The sequence below is a fragment of the Galeopterus variegatus genome, unplaced genomic scaffold (assembly GCF_000696425.1).
Source record: "Galeopterus variegatus unplaced genomic scaffold, G_variegatus-3.0.2 Scaffold4147, whole genome shotgun sequence".
NCBI lineage: Eukaryota > Metazoa > Chordata > Mammalia > Dermoptera > Cynocephalidae > Galeopterus > Galeopterus variegatus.
The window spans coordinates 152,344-171,558 of record NW_007730258.1 but is presented as its reverse complement, the minus strand read 5'-3'; the positions used below and the strand labels follow the sequence as shown (position 1 = coordinate 171,558).

Below are 19,215 nucleotides of genomic sequence, written 5' to 3'. Positions count from 1 at the left end.
TATAATGAAATATTTTACATTTTTTTCCTACTAAGCCTTCCAAATCCAGTGTATTTATAGAACATTTCAGTTCTCACTAGCCACATTTCAAATATTCAATAGCCACATGTAACTAGTGGCTGCCCTGTTGAATAGTGCAGCCTGAGAAATTAGGGGCTGGATTTAACCAGCTGGTTGGGATATGAAGCCAGACTTCTCCCTGGAGAAAGCCACAGCAGAGATTTTTCCCTGCCACACTGTGATTTGCAATAGTTGCTTGTCAGGGAGAAAAGAAGGTCACTTTTAGACTACATTCATCAGAAAATTCCTCAGGTCATGCCTACTGTGGAGCTCCAAGAAACTTCAGATTTTTAACCATCTTGAGTGCTTTCTGTAGATTTGGCTTTGTTCTAGAAGCTCTGGTCCTATGTCAGCTGGGTCGAGGGCATGTATGACCTCACCAAACCAAGGACTACATCAAACCAAGCATCTCTGAGCCTCCCTGAGACTTCTAATCAAAATGCATTCCATTAATTCGATTACATTGAAAAACGTAAAGTTCAATGAGAAAAAGGTGTTATATATTTATAATGTTCTATTCCCATTATAATAGGCCCTCTCAATTCAAATTAGTAGTATGTATTTAACCTTTGCAAATTCTCCTGGAATTGGGTTCATCCGTTTGAAGAGAGAGCTACATCATTATGAGCCAAGGAAAAGTCACTGTTAATACCTGTCTGACATGCACATTATCCTCTCTCCTTAGCTTTCTTTTATTTGTTTTTTTTTTTGTTTGTTTTGTTTTAATTTCTCATAAGAATTTACAAACCTTTAGGTTAAAAACTCCAGAACTTTACTATCCTTAAGGGGTCAAACAGCAAAATAACAAACCTTGAGTGTGGGCCGGACGTGTAAAAAAAATAAAGTGCATGGTATACCTGTTTACCTGAACACCTTCAACAGGCCACCTCTAATGCATAGCTTTAGGATGAACAGCCAAGCCCTGGAGTTATTAAGATAATCCTGTTTTAAAATTAATTTACAAGCAAATCTTTCAGATTTCCCTGTGGCAAATCACCAGACTTCTATTTGCAGCTTCCTTCTTTCTCTTGAGCAAGGAAACCAAGAACTTAAATAGCAGTTCTTTTGTGAGTGAGGTTTATGACAAAGCTCAGCTACAGTATTAGAGCTAATGCTAAAGTATTACAAAGCTCTTCTGAAGCCCATACTCTCCACCAATTAAAAGTGAAACAAACATGCAAACAATACCTTTCATAGGAATAATATCATTTTAATCCTAAAAGTAATATAAATTTTTTATATATTGAGGACAGTATTAGGGCTAGAGATTTATCACATAAGAGAAAGATTATATAACATTTATGACATGGGCCCCTATTCATAGCATGCTAAATTCTTCTCTCTGTTGCTGACTTTGGCTCTAGGTTTGTAAGGCCTACCTCTCAGAGAACTTTCCTAGGTAGTAACTATTTTTGCAGCAGCATTTGCTGACCTTAAAATATCGTTCCTGCTCTTTTCTTTTTTAAAGTTTTACCCTTTAAACTCCCTCCTCCTAATGCACTAGATTCTAGAATCTATACTTTTTTTGGTAGGTGGTGATATATTATTTGCATATTAACTTTACTGAGTTGTAATTCATATTCAAGCAAATGCCCACATTTTAAGAATTCTGTTTCATGAGTATTTTTTTTTAAATCGGCTTTATTGTAGAATAATATACATACAATAAAACTAATCTTTTTAAGACTACAAATCTACAAGTATTGATGGTTGTGTAACCATCAGTATAATCAAGATCTAGAATATTCTTATTCCCCTAAAATTTTCCTCATAGCCCCCATAACTTTTAACAGTATTATCTAGAATTGGACTGCCAATATATTTTGCCAAGCATGGAAGGAGTAAGAGGGAAATATTGTGTCATTCTGTTTTTAAAAGTTAAAAATCAGATAATTGGCTTATTCAGATATTCTTAGAAGTGTTATCAGGAGTGAGGAATTACTGAGGACTAACATCATTGTTCATTTTCTAACGTTATTATTTTTAAAAAAAGAGTATTTGTTTTCCTGAAGGAAAAACTACCCAATCAGATGATTTAAAAAGTCAGAAATTTTAGGCTGAGGTCTGTCTTCAAACAGCTTTATAATCTTGAACTTCATGGGGAAAAAAATTAAAGGTCTAGGGCAAGAAAATTTTCTGCGATCAGTTCTCAAATTCTTACTGCCAACTTCTGCGAGTATCTGAGCCTTTGTGGAAACCAGAAGATACAAATCGTTTTACTGCTTCATGAAAACAAATCAAATAACAGGAAAGGTAGGAATATTTAAGCATTTATTGCTGCTCTTGGGTTATATCTCTCTCCAGGGAGGGCGTGATATCCAAATACATATGTTAGGAGATCTAGATTTAGTGCCAAGAGAACATTTCTGAAACTTCTAGTATAAGCACTATTCTTCCATATGTTTAAAATAGTAGCAAACTCTTACATAAGGCTTATTATATGCCAAGCACTGTTCCAAGATTTTTTCTATATATTAACTCATTTAATATTCACAACAGCCCTATGAAGTAGGTATTACTATTATTTCCATTTTACTGACTGATACACTGAGGCCTAAGGAGATTAAATGACTTGTCCAAGGTCACACAGCTACTGAGTTGCACGGCAGGGCTTCGGACTCAGGCAGTCTAGCAGCTGAGCCAGTGGTGCTAATCAGTTTGGGCTTTTGGTACTTAAAAAGATGCTTCCAACCGATCACTCAAGATCCCACCCCTACTCCACACCTCCGTGGGAATCCTTGTACCATTTAAAACCCTCCAATTCCACACTGACATTGAACCGTAAGATTGCGATGAATTAGGAAAGCCCTTGAGACTGGTGTGGCTTCCTTCTTTCCTTCCTCCCTCTCGATTCCTTTTCTTACTTTCATCCACCCCCCACCGCCCACTTTTCTCCTGTGCTGATGTTGTGTTTGCAACTCTGTTACCAAACATTCCAGAGGTAGAGATAAGAAAGGTCTTCAAAAGGTTCGTAAAAAAGATTCTTATTACCTTTTAATTCCATCTTTCCACAAAATCTTTGAAATACCCTCCTACTGTGATGCTCCTTATCTGTCCAGGAGGCCAGGAGGGCTTTAGGATGTCAGAACATGATTGTGGTGGGTAGCGACATTGATCAGACGGTGGTGATGGAGGTGGTGATAGAGATTAGGGTAAGAAAGAGGGTAATAGCAATGCTGGTTTTGCAACGAGGGATCTGGAGGAACCAGGAGGGTGAAACGGTTGGGTTTCTGTACAGGGAGTAGCACCGCTTGGAATCTGGGCTGAGAACAAGCATTTGTATCCTGCTGTCCTATGTCTGTGGTCTTGGAGTCCTACAAGACCACAGAGGCTGGGAAACAGAGACGAGGGACTCGGTCAGTAGAGGATGAGAGCACATTCTCGGCGTCTCCTATCTCGCCTCAGGCTCCCATGCATTAGGCTCCCCCAGTCCTGGGAACTACAAGCCCAAGGTCTTCATCCCAGCAGAGTCAGGTGGGAAGCCACTAACAGACATCTTTTCCGCTTCCCTGTTTAACCTTTTTATTACAACGTCCCCATTCTAGTGGTGGTGGTGGTGGTGGTGGTGGCATGTGCGTTGGGGGCAGGGACGGGGTGATGGTGGTGACTATGTTTCTTGATAAGAGATACCATCAGGTAGCCCCAGGGGCTCTGGGCCAAGAACTCATGCCTGAAGGTCTTGCACTGAGGGTGGGGGCTACTGTAGTAGAAATAACTCAAACTGGGCAAACTGCTTCCAGAGAGGTAGCCATGGCCTGTGCTCCTGGGTGGCTGCTGCTGTCGGTGCTGCTGCTGTTCTCTTCCAGTGCTCAGTGCTTCCTCCACAGACGGGTTCGGTCAGCCCCACCATTATCAGAGAAGCACCCCACCGATGGCTGGTTCCAGCAAAAGCTTGATCATTTTAGCAATAAGGAGGATGTCTGGTTACAGGTAAAAATAATGACCAGGACAGATGGTGACAGGTAGGAGAAGACTTCATCCTGAGGTCTGGTGGAGAGTGCTATGGAAGTCTGGGAGGTATAGAAGGGATAGGGAATGTTTTCCAAATGCCTATGCTTTGTGCTGAGCATTTTATATCATTTTGAGTTTAAACATTTTTTTTACATTTTTTGTTTGATTATGAAATATTTAGAATACATAGACATATGGAGACTACCACGTGTGTCTCTTGGATTTAACAGCTAGAACCATTCTGTTACACTTATTCACTTTTGTGTTCTTTCCAGTATCAGGGCCTTCAGTTTTTTGGGGATTTGCTTGGGAGCATCTCATAAAAGCCCAAATACCATGATTTAAAAATCAAGTAAGCACACCCACGTTCAGAACAACATTATTCACTATAGCCAAAGGTGGAAACATGCCAAGTGTCCATTGATAGACAAATGGGCAAATAAAATGTGGTACATATATACAATGGAATATTATTCAGCCTTGAAAAGGAGGAAATTCTGACATATGCTACAACATGTAAGAACCTTGAGGACTTTAAGCTACGTGAAATAAGCCAGTCACAAAAAGACAAATACCGTATGATTCCATTTATATGAGGTCCCTAATGTAGTCAGATTTGCAGAGATAGAAAGGAAAATGGTGGTTGGCAAGGGCTGGGAGGAGGGGAAAATGGAAAGTTATTGCTTAATAGGTAGAGTTTCAGTTTTGCAAGATGAAGAGGGTTCTGGAGATGGACGGTGGTGAGGGCTGCACAGCAATATGAATGTACTTACTTTTTTGCTCAGTGTTGTATCTTTGAGGTCTATGCACATGGCTAAACATGAAGCCGGTTAATCCCTTCTAACCACTGCATAGTATTCTGTTCTGTTTACAGTTCACATTTGGATGGATACCTGTATTGTCTAGCTCCTTGCTACCTGAAGCAATGCTTTGCCCAGTTTACTAGTTTACCTCTCCTTTGGTACCCGTGAGGTAGTTTTTAGGGATGCACTTGCACTTAGGACTGGAATTGCTGTGTCCTAGGATGGGTGCATACACAGTTTCAAGGAGTACTGCCTGGTTGTTTTCTAATAGTTGTGCACTAAACAAAATGGAATCAAAATGCAGAGAAAGGTCTACAGAAAACGCAGAAGTAACAGCAAAAGGAGACTAATACGCCTCTTTCAGATCATGACACATTGAATAAACAAACAAACAAAAGACACAGAAGGCTTAAATTGCATAATAACAAAGTAGGTCTAATTAATGTATCAATCTCCAAACACTGAAAAGTAAGAATTCACCTTCTTTTCAAAGGTCCATGAATATCCTTTAACCAGATGTCCTATTTAGAGAAATTTACCCTGAATATATATCTCCACTATCACAGGAAAAAAAAAAAAACAAAACCAAACATAATATTGATTGTGGCATTACTTGCAATAGCAAAATAATGGAAACAGCATGAATCTCATACCTTGGAGACTGAATAAAAAATTATGGTCATTCACTTAATGAAGCCACACATGTGAAGGGAAGTGAGTAAGGCTGAGCTATTTAGTTGATATTAAATTTTCTAATTATATCTTAAATAACATAACAGTTTTATTTAAATCAGGATTCAAATAAGGTGCACATACTTTGATGGGTTGCTATATGTTTTAAGTCTTTTCTAATCTATAGGCTCACGATCCCCCTTCAACTCTCTATCTCTCTTTCCTGCCTCTTGCAATTTGCTTTTTGAAGACACTGGGTAGTTTGTCCTATAGAGATTTGCAAAGTCTGGATTTGATTGATTGTCATAGGTTATGTGTCATAGGTTAACATACCAGGTGTCTATATTTCTATAAATTGGTTGTTGGATTTATCTAAGGGATTAATCATATTCAGGTTTTGGGGGAGTGGCCGTGGTGGGATCTATCCAAGGGATTAATCATATTCAGGTTTTGGGAGTGGCAGCAAGACTGCTTCATAGATAGTGGCATGCATGGTCTTCCCCAAAGAGACACGTCCTGTTGGAGTGTCTCATCTTTAAGATGGTAGAAACTATTGATATCAATTACCTAGATCTATTAATTCATTGGAAATTGCAAAAGATATTCTAATTTTATTCTTTTCCTTCATTTATTAGCTGGAATATTCCTATTAAAAAGAGACTCCCCATTATCTATTATTTAATTACTTGGTGGCAGTTTGTGAGGGAAAAACAGGGTAAATGTTTGACTCATGCCCTCTGTTTACCAGATCATAAAAGGACTCTGAGAATAACAGCTTTAGAATATTGCATCAACACTCACCTGCTTCACTTTATATTGCACAGCAGTCTCGTAATAATAGTACCAACACTGTCGCCAGTAACATAATTAGTAAAAAATGTTAATGAATTTTCTTTGCAGTTTTGTTTTTCCACAGGGCAGATTCCACTAAAGATGTACAAATGACCAGTTTTATGGCCACTCAGAATTATTTCTCTCTGTGTGATTTTGTCACCAACCAGATATCATTTGTGTCCATTTATTCCTTTTTTAAAAAAAAATGTTTAAGAACTGGTTTTGTAAAATCTAATTTTGTTTTATAATTATCTATAGTATTTACATGGTTGTAAAGTCAAATCTATAAAGCAAAATATTTTAATAAGCCTGATTTGACTGATTATACTCTTATTCTTACTGCTTGAATGTATGACTTTATAGAAGATGAAGCCCTTTGTCTATTTTCACTGTAACTTTCCACTTTCTCTCCCTCTTTACTTCCCTAGTTTTGTTAGTGATGCTGTTGTTTCAAATTTTTTCTATTTTATGACATTAATATTCTATTTGATAACCACAAAGTCAAGGTTGTTTTAGGCTTAGTTTTAGATGTAAATAGATTCATCCCACTTATCATCTTAAAAAGGGCTTGCAGAAATTCTATTTCATGAGTTTCAGTGCTTGTCTATTGTCTGTTTGCCCAGGCATGTAATTCTTGGGTGTTTTCCTCCTCTCGTTCCTATGCATTGCTGAACTCTCTTCCAGCACGGCATGTTGCTGTGGAGGAGGCTGGGTTCGGCTGACCAGGGGATTTTTCACCTCAATGCTTGAAGGATCCTTTCTTTTTCTAGGAAGTAAATAGGATTTCCTGGGACACATCTTGGTGTTGATGGGTTGATGTTAGTTCTCCCTGAAACACATTTGCCTTTTTTAATCTATGAAGTTTTCCTTTAAAAAAATTTTTTTTTTCTGAATTATATGATGGGTCTTCAAAAAGTTCATAGAAAGACTCATATTATCTTTTAATTTCACTTTTCTGTGAACTTTTAGAAGTACCCTCATTTTTTTTTTCTGTTCTATATATTCATTTTTTTCCTTCAAAATTACAATTTATGTGTGTGTTGAATGTCCTTTGTCTGTTTTCCACAGTTTTGCTTCTCTCTATAATTCTTTCAAACAAACACCTTTATGTTTATTTTTGCTAATTCTTCTCCAGCCTGTCTTCTGATTCTTCACATTTGTGAATAAGCTTTATTTCCATGATGAGTTTATTTTTCCTTCTGCTAATCTTTTGAGCATGGCCACTTTAGTTTTTATTTCTTTCTGTCATTTTTTTCTTTTTTGAACATTTTAATCTGTGCCCCGATCTCTTTTTTATAAAGGTGATTTGTCATTAAGTTCTTTGAATTCTTGAGAAAAATCTTTGGTCACAATTATCAACCGCTTTCCAGTACCATTTTTATAACATAGTCTTTTGGTACACAGGCACTCTTATACATTGCTGGTAAAAGTAAACAATGGTACAACCTCTTTAGAGGGGAATTTGGCAATATTTATCAAAATTAAATCCACTTTCAGGAATTTGTCTTGATGATGCAGTGGCAAAAATATGAAAGATTTTATGTACAAGTTATTTATTGCAGCACCATTTAGAATAGGAAANTTGGGTTTCTGTACAGGGAGTAGCACCGCTTGGAATCTGGGCTGAGAACAAGCATTTGTATCCTGCTGTCCTATGTCTGTGGTCTTGGAGTCCTACAAGACCACAGAGGCTGGGAAACAGAGACGAGGGACTCGGTCAGTAGAGGATGAGAGCACATTCTCGGCGTCTCCTATCTCGCCTCAGGCTCCCATGCATTAGGCTCCCCCAGTCCTGGGAACTACAAGCCCAAGGTCTTCATCCCAGCAGAGTCAGGTGGGAAGCCACTAACAGACATCTTTTCCGCTTCCCTGTTTAACCTTTTTATTACAACGTCCCCATTCTAGTGGTGGTGGTGGTGGTGGTGGTGGCATGTGCGTTGGGGGCAGGGACGGGGTGATGGTGGTGACTATGTTTCTTGATAAGAGATACCATCAGGTAGCCCCAGGGGCTCTGGGCCAAGAACTCATGCCTGAAGGTCTTGCACTGAGGGTGGGGGCTACTGTAGTAGAAATAACTCAAACTGGGCAAACTGCTTCCAGAGAGGTAGCCATGGCCTGTGCTCCTGGGTGGCTGCTGCTGTCGGTGCTGCTGCTGTTCTCTTCCAGTGCTCAGTGCTTCCTCCACAGACGGGTTCGGTCAGCCCCACCATTATCAGAGAAGCACCCCACCGATGGCTGGTTCCAGCAAAAGCTTGATCATTTTAGCAATAAGGAGGATGTCTGGTTACAGGTAAAAATAATGACCAGGACAGATGGTGACAGGTAGGAGAAGACTTCATCCTGAGGTCTGGTGGAGAGTGCTATGGAAGTCTGGGAGGTATAGAAGGGATAGGGAATGTTTTCCAAATGCCTATGCTTTGTGCTGAGCATTTTATATCATTTTGAGTTTAAACATTTTTTTTACATTTTTTGTTTGATTATGAAATATTTAGAATACATAGACATATGGAGACTACCACGTGTGTCTCTTGGATTTAACAGCTAGAACCATTCTGTTACACTTATTCACTTTTGTGTTCTTTCCAGTATCAGGGCCTTCAGTTTTTTGGGGATTTGCTTGGGAGCATCTCATAAAAGCCCAAATACCATGATTTAAAAATCAAGTAAGCACACCCACGTTCAGAACAACATTATTCACTATAGCCAAAGGTGGAAACATGCCAAGTGTCCATTGATAGACAAATGGGCAAATAAAATGTGGTACATATATACAATGGAATATTATTCAGCCTTGAAAAGGAGGAAATTCTGACATATGCTACAACATGTAAGAACCTTGAGGACTTTAAGCTACGTGAAATAAGCCAGTCACAAAAAGACAAATACCGTATGATTCCATTTATATGAGGTCCCTAATGTAGTCAGATTTGCAGAGATAGAAAGGAAAATGGTGGTTGGCAAGGGCTGGGAGGAGGGGAAAATGGAAAGTTATTGCTTAATAGGTAGAGTTTCAGTTTTGCAAGATGAAGAGGGTTCTGGAGATGGACGGTGGTGAGGGCTGCACAGCAATATGAATGTACTTACTTTTTTGCTCAGTGTTGTATCTTTGAGGTCTATGCACATGGCTAAACATGAAGCCGGTTAATCCCTTCTAACCACTGCATAGTATTCTGTTCTGTTTACAGTTCACATTTGGATGGATACCTGTATTGTCTAGCTCCTTGCTACCTGAAGCAATGCTTTGCCCAGTTTACTAGTTTACCTCTCCTTTGGTACCCGTGAGGTAGTTTTTAGGGATGCACTTGCACTTAGGACTGGAATTGCTGTGTCCTAGGATGGGTGCATACACAGTTTCAAGGAGTACTGCCTGGTTGTTTTCTAATAGTTGTGCACTAAACAAAATGGAATCAAAATGCAGAGAAAGGTCTACAGAAAACGCAGAAGTAACAGCAAAAGGAGACTAATACGCCTCTTTCAGATCATGACACATTGAATAAACAAACAAACAAAAGACACTAACAGCAAAAGGAGACTAATACGCCTCTTTCAGATCATGACACATTGAATAAACAAACAAATAAACAAAAGACATAGAAGGCTTAAATTGCATAATAACAAAGTAGGTCTAATTAATGTATCAATCTCCAAACACTGAAAAGTAAGAATTCACCTTCTTTTCAAAGGTCCATGAATATCCTTTAACCAGATGTCCTATTTAGAGAAATTTACCCTGAATATATATCTCCACTATCACAGGAAAAAAAAAAAAACAAAACCAAACATAATGTCCTATTTAGAGAAATTTACCCTGAATATATATCTCCACTATCACAGGAAAAAAAAAAAAAAACAAACATAACATTGATTGTGGCATTACTTGCAATAGCAAAATAATGGAAACAGCATGAATCTCATACCTTGGAGACTGAATAAAAAATTATGGTCATTCACTTAATGAAGCCACACATGTGAAGGGAAGTGAGTAAGGCTGAGCTATTTAGTTGATATTAAATTTTCTAATTATATCTTAAATAACATAACAGTTTTATTTAAATCAGGATTCAAATAAGGTGCACATACTTTGATGGGTTGCTATATGTTTTAAGTCTTTTCTAATCTATAGGCTCACGATCCCCCTTCAACTCTCTATCTCTCTTTCCTGCCTCTTGCAATTTGCTTTTTGAAGACACTGGGTAGTTTGTCCTATAGAGATTTGCAAAGTCTGGATTTGATTGATTGTCATAGGTTATGTGTCATAGGTTAACATACCAGGTGTCTATATTTCTATAAATTGGTTGTTGGATTTATCTAAGGGATTAATCATATTCAGGTTTTGGGGGAGTGGCCGTGGTGGGATCTATCCAAGGGATTAATCATATTCAGGTTTTGGGAGTGGCAGCAAGACTGCTTCATAGATAGTGGCATGCATGGTCTTCCCCAAAGAGACACGTCCTGTTGGAGTGTCTCATCTTTAAGATGGTAGAAACTATTGATATCAATTACCTAGATCTATTAATTCATTGGAAATTGCAAAAGATATTCTAATTTTATTCTTTTCCTTCATTTATTAGCTGGAATATTCCTATTAAAAAGAGACTCCCCATTATCTATTATTTAATTACTTGGTGGCAGTTTGTGAGGGAAAAACAGGGTAAATGTTTGACTCATGCCCTCTGTTTACCAGATCATAAAAGGACTCTGAGAATAACAGCTTTAGAATATTGCATCAACACTCACCTGCTTCACTTTATATTGCACAGCAGTCTCGTAATAATAGTACCAACACTGTCGCCAGTAACATAATTAGTAAAAAATGTTAATGAATTTTCTTTGCAGTTTTGTTTTTCCACAGGGCAGATTCCACTAAAGATGTACAAATGACCAGTTTTATGGCCACTCAGAATTATTTCTCTCTGTGTGATTTTGTCACCAACCAGATATCATTTGTGTCCATTTATTCCTTTTTTAAAAAAAAATGTTTAAGAACTGGTTTTGTAAAATCTAATTTTGTTTTATAATTATCTATAGTATTTACATGGTTGTAAAGTCAAATCTATAAAGCAAAATATTTTAATAAGCCTGATTTGACTGATTATACTCTTATTCTTACTGCTTGAATGTATGACTTTATAGAAGATGAAGCCCTTTGTCTATTTTCACTGTAACTTTCCACTTTCTCTCCCTCTTTACTTCCCTAGTTTTGTTAGTGATGCTGTTGTTTCAAATTTTTTCTATTTTATGACATTAATATTCTATTTGATAACCACAAAGTCAAGGTTGTTTTAGGCTTAGTTTTAGATGTAAATAGATTCATCCCACTTATCATCTTAAAAAGGGCTTGCAGAAATTCTATTTCATGAGTTTCAGTGCTTGTCTATTGTCTGTTTGCCCAGGCATGTAATTCTTGGGTGTTTTCCTCCTCTCGTTCCTATGCATTGCTGAACTCTCTTCCAGCACGGCATGTTGCTGTGGAGGAGGCTGGGTTCGGCTGACCAGGGGATTTTTCACCTCAATGCTTGAAGGATTTCATTTTTTTCCTTCAAAATTACAATTTATGTGTGTGTTGAATGTCCTTTGTCTGTTTTCCACAGTTTTGCTTCTCTCTATAATTCTTTCAAACAAACACCTTTATGTTTATTTTTACTAATTCTTCTCCAGCCTGTCTTCTGATTCTTCACATTTGTGAATAAGCTTTATTTCCATGATGAGTTTATTTTTCCTTCTGCTAATCTTTTGAGCATGGCCACTTTAGTTTTTATTTCTTTCTGTCATTTTTTTCTTTTTTGAACATTTTAATCTGTGCCCCGATCTCTTTTTTATAAAGGTGATTTGTCATTAAGTTCTTTGAATTCTTGAGAAAAATCTTTGGTCACAATTATCAACTGCTTTCCAGTACCATTTTTATAACATAGTCTTTTGGTACACAGGCACTCTTATACATAGCTGGTAAAAGTAAACAATGGTACAACCTCTTTAGAGGGGAATTTGGCAATATTTATCAAAATTAAATCCACTTTCAGGAATTTGTCTTAATGATGCAGTAGCAAAAATATGAAAGATTTTATGTACAAGTTATTTATTGCAGCACCATTTAGAATAGGAAAAGATGGAAAATGAGACAAATGTTCATTGACAGAATACTGTTGAATTAATTACGGTACATGCACGCTAGAAAATACCATGCATCTGTAAAAAGGAATGAGGAACATCTTCACTTCTTTATATATTGCTATGCGATGGAAAATGAGACAAATGTTCATTGACAGAATACTGTTGAATTAATTACGGTACATGCACACTAGAAAATACCATGCATCTGTAAAAAGGAATGAGGAACATCTTCACTTCTTTATATATTGCTATGTACTGATCTCCAATATATATCATTATATGAAAACAGTAAAGTGCAGAATGACACCTTATCTAAGGAAAGGCAGAAAAATAAAATATTTGTATTTGCTTATTTTTTCTATAAAAAGTAACAAAAAGGGATAAATAAAAATTAATGCAAATGGTTACAAATAATGGGCAGGAGGCAAATGGTTTAGGAAACAGAAATGATATCAGTTTTCTGAATGTACTTGGTTTTGCAGGTTGAACTTTAGAACCATGTAATGCTTCTGCATAGTCGTAAAACAATTAAAAGTTGAAAATAAAATGAAACAAATAACGTTAATTGTCTGTTCAGTATGCGACTTAACCAGAGAAAATGATTTGAAATGAATTGAAAGAACAGTACTTTGACTTTATATCTCTTATGGAATAAATCCTACGACACACACACAAGAACACACATGCACGACTATAAAAAAACAAAAGTTTTCAGTAATCATAATCTTAATATTAGCATTTTTATTCTAATGTGTATATAGATATCATGTATTATTGGGATACAGCAAATAAGTGTTAATATTTTTAGGAACCAAACCTTTCAGAGGAAAAGAAAATAGGCATAAATATGAAATCAAACAAATTAAAAAGCAAAAAATAAATTCATCCAGTGCATAAGCTCAGTAGCTTGTGCAATGTCACTGATTTAGATGGGATCTTGTAACCCGCAGGACAGTCCTCCAGGTGGCTTTAGGCTCACCCTGTTCTCCCCTTATCTTGTGTAGTTCTCAAGAATAGCTGTAGAATATGTTCAGAATGTAGCATTCTGAGATAGGAGAAGTACTGGCCAGAACAGCCTGGGCTCTGTTCCTCTTCCCTCTAGCAACAGGATGTCCTTCCAGGCTTTAGCCCAGCATGTCATGTGGCCCCTGAGTATATAACCTTTTGGGGTTCCTGAGCTGTGGTGCAGGGGGTACACACACAAATGAGACTCCATCCTCCCTAGGCTGCTTTTCTGAGCCCTGGGGACAGGCTCACAATGAATCCTAGGCTTCTGTTCCTTGCCGCTATCTGTAAGTAATCAACCCGCTCCATGTAATTTGTTCCATGTGCATGTGTTCCATCTCACTGGACTCAGACAAACTGGTAACCAGTGCACAGGAAACCCGCTTCAACCAAATCTTTGTTCTGACAAACCCAGTTGTGCTGCCTGCCACCCAGTTATCAGAAAACAAAAACAAATCCCAGGGTTTGGTGAGGTAGTGACCTACGAGAATGCTTTTTGTTTTACAGAGATATTTCATTAATAGTGACTTCTATAAACCTGGAGGCCCAGTGTTTCTGATGATTGAAGGAGAGACAGCTGCCAGTAGAAACTGGATGTTACCCACTGCTACCTGGGTGACGTATGCTAAGAGACTCGGAGCCCTCTGCTTACTTCTGGAACACAGATTTTATGGACACAGCCAACCAACAGGGTAAGTTTAAGGGTTTCTGTTTTGTAGCTTTTCTTGTTGCTATTGATAATCTCTCCCTCTCTTTCATGAACTTTTTTTTTATTGATTATGCATATTCATGGGGCACAAAGTTGACCATCAACGTCTATGCCCAAGATGTGATACCAGATCAATACTGTCAGCAAGTCCATTACCAGAAATTGCAATTACTTCCCATGTCCCCCACCTGACCTCTCCCCAACCTCCCTACCCCCTCCACCCCGGCAACCCTAGGTCTGTTCTCTCCCTCTGCAAGTCCAACGCATCACTGTGGTCTGTCTTTCCTTCCTTCTTTCTTTCTTATCTCCCTTTGTGCCTGGCTTATTTCACTTAACATAATTTTCTCCAAGCTCATCCATTTTTCATGCACTTTTAACTCTAAATATGCTCTTATTTACAGTAGGTGGAAGATGAGGATAGGATAAGTTTCTTGATAAAATACATTCATACGAAGTTTCTTTTCAGTAGAATGTACTTAACATAATTTTCTCCAAGCTCATCCATTTTTCATGCACTTTTAACTCTAAATATGCTCCTTATTTACAGTAGGTGGAAGATGAGGATAGGATAAGTTTCTTGATAAAATACATTCATATGAAGTTTCTTTTCAGTAGAATGCATTCCTCATGTACTATAATTTCATGAATTTTCCTGAACGTATTTCAGCAAAGTGATATACCTGTTAATTTTTTTCTGTTCCAATGGAATTTCAAACCATAAAAATTGCTCTGCTCATAGATGTAGGGGTGGCACTTTTGTTTAAACAACTTGTCATAGTAACAGGATGTCTTACTAAATTCAGGCTGCAGTGGCAGAGTAAGAAGGAAGACTGTGAGGTCTATTTTTGCCTGAATAGCTTAGTCTTGCTCTTTACATTTTTGTTTTTGTCAGTCGAAAGATATATATTTAGTTTACTTGCTTATAATTATAAGCTACTCATTGCCTGAAGTCAAGCAGATAGAACGAAGTTTAAAAAGTGCCTCTGAAGGTTAAGAAAAATCCAATGTAATGTCAAAGTCTTTTATTGTCATTTAAATAAGAAGTAAGAATTGGTTTTTACAACCCTGAAATGCGATTAGGGTCAATGAAGTGATACCTTTATTATGTGAGTCATAATTTTTGGTACCGTTTATCATGACAGACCAATAATTACTCAAGTTTCCACCAACCTCTTTCTTTGTGGAGCTGTGACTCCGCAAATGTGACTTTGGATTCAAAGTCACTTAACCATTGGAGAGGTGACATTCCACTAATTCCATCACTTCTACATTTCTTCATTAGAAACTTGGATTTGTGTGTGGGTGTTAATACTATTTGATATTCTATAAATAGTCTTAAATCTGGGCTTTTTTCATTAATTTCTCTAAGGAAATGAAATTATTTTCAAACATGGAATAACCCGTGTTGAATGAGATTAAAGTAGTTTTCTTGACAAATTGTCTTCATGAGGTTGGAAACTCTTGTCAGACTTAAACCTCTTGATTTGATTCTTCTTTAATCAGTTGTTTGGGAGGGGGCAATAATGATTAACTTCTGAATGTTCTGAGCAAGGCTTCTTTCCCCATCTGCTAAAGGAAATCCTTCATTTGTCTGGCTCTTTTTTCCTGACCCCTTGACGCTAATGTATGTGGAAGACTTCCATTTTGCTGAGAAAGAGGCTAAATTAATTTACATAGTAAAAGATGGGGATAGAAGGAAAAGAGGCCCTTGGGTTTGGGATGTAGGAGAGAGTTAAGGATTTGTCTTATATAAGGTTTCCAAGCATAGGCATAAGAACCGGGGAATGAAAAAAGAGTCTTTTTGAGAAGTTTTCATTTAGGTTATGCACTGATCCTCTGTAATCTTTTCTGAGAACAGCAGACAGAGAAGTAATGCCTCCTTACCACTGGCTGTGAAATTGTATGTGTCAATTTGACTGAGCTATGAGCATTGTATCTACCACCTCACCAGCCCCCACCCATCTATTAAAGACCTTTCTTACCTATCCATCTCTGAAATTGTGATAGGGTTTTCTGTGTTATGCTGGACATGAACAGTTTTATTATTTTTTTAAAAATCAGTGTATTTGGAAAAACAAATTAGATGCCATATTTGTCAATGCCCTTCAGCAAAAGACTACCAGGAATACACCTGGAAATAAGTTTATTACTCCTTGCAGCATAGGAGAACACACACTGTGAGGAACTAGGGGTGTATCAGTGAAAAGGTGTTAGAAAGAACCTGCGATAGAATTTAGGCTTTGATGGAATAACGTGGCAGAGTGTCTAAGGAAGTGGGAATTTGCTCTAGGTCAGATGCTGTTAGAAAGTAGAGCGGGGGAGGAATTCTATGATTGTATCTTGATAAATCTTATCTGTATGGTGGGGAGAAATAGCACTTGCTCATTTTGACCCAAAGTGGGTGTGTTTGGTATTTTGTAGTTGACATGACGTCCCTGTTTTTGTCTGTGCTTTGACAAAATCATGAAGTGGGTTTGCTTAGTCTCATTTCATCATGGTCTCAGACTAACCTTGTCGGAAGTTGGATTTCTGTGAGATGGTTTAGGAGATTATTCACCTAGGAGATTGCATGGACTAGCTGTGAGTGCCAGACCAGCTTCTAAATGTCAGGCAGTTTTTTTTTTTTTTTTCCTTCTAATTTCTCATTCCCTCTTTTGGCCAAAGACAGATAAAATAACACCACAGGACATTAGTCTATGATATCCATATTTTTTTTCACCATTCCCAAGTTTTGTTGATTAACATTAGAAAAGTGCACACTGAGCTCAATCTAGTGATCCAGGGTTAGCCTTTCCTTCTGGTGTAGGATAAATTGTAGCCTTAAGGCTCTGCACAGAATATATTAGCCAAAGGAGCATAGTAAATATTCAGAAACGTAATACTGTTAGTCTTTGTAATAGATCTTGAAACCAACAGCCTAGATTACAAAGCCTAGGCAAGAAAAACATATCCCAGAATCTAGCTGGGCCTGTTTTAGAGAGCCAGGTGGCTTTTTTGTTTTGTTTATTTGTTTTTTTATTTAGAAAATAATCCGGATTACAGATTGTTCTATCTGACCTGTAGTATTCTCTATGGCACAAAATCCCCACTGGCTTGCTAAGAGGAAATCAAGGGATATACAACTGTCTGTGACAATTGTGGTTAATTGATTTAGACTAGTTTCTCGGGCTTTCAGAGCAGAAATGGTATGATCTATGTCTTCTGCTAAGATTAGAGACAAATTCTGATCACCTTCTCTAATTGTATTATTCCTACTGTGGGAATTGTAGCTATAGAGTATGCATGCATAACGAACCTATTATCCCTCCTGGAATTTTTTTTAGGTAACCTGTGCTTGCTTTATTTTGGAAGCTTCTTATTTATTTTTAAGGAAATATGTTTTCCTGGAGGGCCGGTACTTTTAAATATCTTGTAATCTCTGACAATGACTACAAATACACAGGCTGCATTAGGGTGTGGTAGCCAGGTATAAAATTCCTATTTGGAGCATAATTGTGCTGGGAGTACAAGTATAATGTATTACAAAGGTGGATGCCAATATTTGCGTCCCTCGAGTTGGACAAATCCTTGTGCAGAATTAAACAGTTCCTGCAAAGCGGGCTGAAGTGTCTCTGAAGAGGACTAACTGACTATTGCAACCAAAATAGTCCCAGCATTAGTGCCTCTTCCTGAACGACTGGGTATTGCTGATAAGATTGTGATGATATCAACAAGACATTTTGTAAATATGAGTTCAAGGTCCAATATTTGCAAGACTGAAGGTTGGGATTAATGACATTGCAGAAACTTACATATCAGAAAGGGCCTATTAAAGGGAATTTGCCTTCTGAACTATGCAAAGGATCAGTTATTCAATTTTGTCAGTGGCATCAGGTAAGTGGTGACAGAACCAGCAAGCTATTAAATTCAAAGTGGTAGCTATGATCTAGGAAAAGTGTATAAGAGAGTTTGGTTTTTCCTAAAGTGGTGGAAGAAGACCACAGAATGTCAGAAATAAAGAGGATGAAGGTAAGAAAAATTGTATTAGTGTTTTAAAGTGCAGTAAGGTGGAACAATAGGCAGGAAAAGGTGTTGAGGAGTTAGGAAATTAATCTTGTTCCATTTTGGGCAGAAGCTGATGTTCCAATTGTCTTGGGCAAAAGCTGTCCAGCTCTGAATTCAGTGTCTCCTGGAAGATTCCTAAACATCCTCAGTTTAAAATTTCCAGATGGAATGAACGTCGTCAAGTAGTCAGGAGGAAGGAATGTGTATTTTCTGAGCTGAGGAACACTAATCTAAGAATTTCATATTTAGGAGTTTTACTGTTTTGTCAGTTGTTGATGGTGCCTGATAAGGTTCTTTCCATGAAGACTCAAGGGCAGTTTTTCTGTGGTGTCATTTTCAGGGAACTAAATCTCCAGATCGTAGATCACGCGGTGATTTTAGACGGGTGGTTAGGAAATGTCCCTCAGACCTCTTGCTTATGAAGCTGAACGTATCATATGACTGCTTTGCAATAATTAATCATATTTAATTATAATAAGGTAGAATGTAAGATTGGAGTGAAATTTCTAAATTTCATGCAGTAGGTTGCTGTTAGTAGAGAGATAATCTGTGGGTTTGAAGGGATCGACCATATAGATATTAAAACTGAAGGTAACTTTAGGCCATGGGGGTTCAAGGATTTCTAAGAGCTTTGCTAATTTTTGTTTTGAATTCCATTAGTTCTATTTTTTTTTTTTTTCCCCCCTGAGGGCTGTGAGTGACGAGTAAAGTTTCTGGGAAAAGGCAAACCTTACAGAGCTTCTTGATAAGAGTACCAGTAAAACAAGTGTCTCTGTTACTAAAGAAATAAATAGAAATTTCTTAGGGTGGAAAACAAAATCAAATATATTTTTTTTCCCTGAAGTAAGGGTTTATAGCTCTCTAGCAAGGAAAGGCTTAAACCTACACTGAGAATAAACAGACAATAACGGTAACGTATTCCTTCTGACCTACCAGAGGCAATTGTTACTAAAAGTGCTTGTTTACTCTCTTAAAATCTTTCTCTGTGTTTAGATCAATACACAGACGGATGATAGGTAGATGGTG

At 37.6% G+C, this 19,215-nt stretch overlaps 1 protein-coding gene across 1 annotated transcript in view; it reads left to right on the top strand.

Moving 5' to 3' along the window:
- Nucleotides 1–13,683: 13,683 nt before the first annotated feature.
- Nucleotides 13,684–19,215, top strand: part of LOC103602436 (putative serine protease K12H4.7) — a 50,869-nt gene continuing 45,337 nt past the window's right edge. The window contains exons 1-2 of the mRNA XM_008586836.1: nt 13,684–13,723; nt 13,944–14,128. Coding sequence (XP_008585058.1) covers nt 13,995–14,128 — 134 coding nt within the window. The 5' untranslated portion in view covers nt 13,684–13,723; nt 13,944–13,994. The remainder of the gene's footprint in view (nt 13,724–13,943; nt 14,129–19,215) is intronic.